General features: G+C 39.7%; 1 protein-coding gene across 1 annotated transcript; it reads right to left on the bottom strand.

Moving 5' to 3' along the window:
- Positions 1–1,183: 1,183 nt before the first annotated feature.
- LOC125863988 (uncharacterized) lies at positions 1,184–1,765 on the bottom strand. Its single transcript, XM_049543945.1, has one exon. It carries the CDS (start codon positions 1,763–1,765, stop codon positions 1,184–1,186), a length of 582 nt encoding a protein of 193 aa, XP_049399902.1.
- Between the last annotated feature and the right edge of the window lie 1,379 nt (positions 1,766–3,144).

Raw genomic sequence — 3,144 nt, 5'->3', positions numbered from 1 at the left:
CCACTCAAAATTAACAGAAGTAAGAAAATTACCCAAAACTGACCGAGGTCGACATAGGCCACCTACGTATATCATTCTTGAGAATTCAGGTCGAACGTAGTTCAGATACAAAGAAGTATTAAAAAGGAAAGGGGGTGACCAAGGCCGACATAGGCCGCCTACTTATCACATTCTTGAAAATTGAGGCCAGACGTAGTTCATTACAAAGGTGATATCTAAACAAAACAATTACAAGAAAATAAAACAATTACAAAGGAACGACATAAATACAATTGAAACTTCACACATAGTATCTCTTGATAGCGTCTGAGTTGATCGATTTTGGCTATTCAATGTCATCCATCTCCGACAGGACTAAGGCACCTCCAGATAACACTTTGCAGACCATGTAGGGTCCTTGCCAATTTGGTGCAAATTTCCCTTTGTACTCATCCTAATGAGGGAGAATGCGTTTGAGAACCGACTGACTAATTTCAAATATTTTGGCTCTTACTTTCTTGTGGAAAGCACGAATCATTCTATGTCGATAAAGTTGACCATGACAAACATCAACCATTCTCTTCTCATCAATCAATATTAACTGGTCAATCCACTTGCGAACCCATTCGACATCACTCAATTTAGCTTCTTAGATGACTCTCAATGAAGTTATTTCGACCTCGGCAGGTATAACTGCTTTTGTTTCATATACTAACAAATATGGAGTAGCTCCAACTGATGTTCTAACAGTCGTTCAGTAACCCAACAAAGCATATGGCAACATCTCATGCCAACCTCTGTGATTATCAATCATTTTCCTCAAGATCTTCTTGATGATCTTATTGGCGGCTTCTACGGCTCCATTCATTTAGGGACGATAAGCGGTTGAGTTTCGGTGAGTAATTTTGAATTATTCACATATCTCTCTCATCAAATGACTGTTGAGATTCGCTCCATTATCAGTAATGATAGATTCTGGTACTTCAAACCTACATATCAAATTATTGCAAACAAAATCAGCTACAACTTTCTTGGTCACCGACTTATACGAAGCTGGTTCCACCCACTTGGTGAAGTAGTCAATGGCAACCAAAATGAATTTGTGTCCGTTAAAGGCGGCTGACTCTATTGGATCAATGACATCCATGTCCCAAGCTACGAAAGGTCACGGTGAACTCATAGCATTAAGTTCGTGAGGCGGCACTCAAATCAGATCTCCATGCACCTGACATTTAAGACATTTCTGGACAAACTTGCAACAATCATGTTCCATAGTCATCCAAAAATAGCCGGCTCGAAGGATCTTTCTCGCCAAAGTGAGCCCATTTATTTGAGTACCGCAAACGCCGACATGTATCTGTTCAAGAAGCTTCGCAGCCTCAATAGCATCAATGCATCTGAGAAGGCCTAAATCTGGAGTCCTCCTATAAAGGATTTCTCCACTTGAAAAGAAATTGAGGTTCATACGGCGTATCAACTTCTTTTGGTTGAACGTTGCATTCTTAGGATAAGTTTTGGTCTCCAAATACTTTTTTATGTCAAAATACCAGGGCAAACCATCTGGTTCCGCTTCAACGTGTGAATAATGGACAGACTGCTCTTTTACCTCTATATCCACTAGGTCAATATAACTTGTATATGGATGTTTGATCATTGATGTGATGGTGGCAAGAGCATTGCTTAACTCATTTTGTGTCCTGGGAGTGTGCCTGAATTCAATCTTGCGAAATCTCTTGCACAACTTCTGTATATATTGCGCATACGGTATGATCTTTGGGTTCTTCATGGCCCATTCTCCTTGAACTTGATGAATCAGCAAATCTGAATCTCCAATAACCAACAACTCATGAACATTCATGTCGATGGTCATCTTCAAACCAAGGATACAAGCTTTGTATTCAGCCATATTGTTCGTGCAATCAAACCCTTTCCTTGGTGGTTTGCCTCTCCATCAAAGAACAATATCCAACCAGGGTACGCTTTAGAAATATCTTCACCCACAAATGGTACTTCTTCATCGGGAAAATAAGTTTTGAGTGGTTCGTACTCTTGATCAACCGGATTCTCCGCAAGATGATCAGCTAAGGCTTGTGCTTTTATCGCCTTCTGAGTCACATACACAATGTCAAATTCACTCAAAAACATTTGCCATTTAGCCAACTTCCCGGTCGGCATTACTTTTTGGAAAATATACTTCAACGGGTCCATCTTGGAAATAAGGTATGTAGTATAAGAAGACAAATAATGTCTTGACTTCTGAGCAATCCAAGTCAAAGCACAACATGTTCTCTCCAAAAGAGTGTAACGAGCCTCATATGGAGTGAATTTCTTGCTCAAGTAATAAATGACTCTCTCCTTCTTCCCAGTTTCATCGTGTTGACCGAGCACACATCCAAATGCGTTATCCGAGACAGACAGATATAGCAACAATGGACTCCCTTCTCGCGAAGGAACTAACACCGGCATATTGTACAAATAATTCTTGATAATCAAAAGCAATTTGACATTCTCCGGTTCATTTAGTCAGGGGATCTTTTTTCAACAACTTGAAGATGGGCTAACACACCACAGTGGATTGAGCTATGAACCGACTAATGTAATTTAACCTTCCTAGGAAACTCATCACCTCTTTCTTGGTCTTCGGAGGAGGTAACTTTTGAATCGCTTTGATCTTGGAAGGGTCAAGCTCAATGCCCCTCTTACTGACTATAAATCCCAACAGCTTTCCAGCTGGCACTCCAAAAGCACATTTAGTAGGATTTAACTTCAAATTGTATCGACGCAAGCGATCAAAGAACTTCCTCAGATGATTCAAATGATCTGAACTCTCGCGAGATTTGATTATGACATCATCTACATATATCTCGATCTCTTTATGAATCATATCATGAAAGATGGTTGTCATAGCCCTCATATAAGTAGCACCCGCATTCTTGAGACCAAAAGGCATCACCCAATAATGATATACATCCCAAGGCATAATGAAAGCTGTCTTTTCTACATCTTCTTCATCCATCAAGATCTAGTAATAACCTGCATAACAATCCACAAATGACTGCATCTCATGATTAGCACAGTTATCAATGAGACTCGATATTTTTGGTAATCTCTTTTTTTATCTTCAAACTCAACGTAGGCTTAAACTTCCGAGTCTTTTGTTTTACT

Source organism: Solanum stenotomum, chromosome 5 (genome assembly GCF_019186545.1).
Source record: "Solanum stenotomum isolate F172 chromosome 5, ASM1918654v1, whole genome shotgun sequence".
In the NCBI taxonomy this organism is placed as follows: domain Eukaryota; kingdom Viridiplantae; phylum Streptophyta; class Magnoliopsida; order Solanales; family Solanaceae; genus Solanum; species Solanum stenotomum.
The sequence above is the reverse complement of the archived record's forward strand: the minus strand, read 5'-3'. Positions and strand labels throughout refer to the sequence as shown.

Excerpts from the sequence above, each read along its gene's own strand:
- LOC125863988 (XM_049543945.1), bottom strand. The coding sequence starts at position 1,765 with ATGAAGAACCCAAAGATCATACCGTATGCGCAATATATACAGAAGTTG.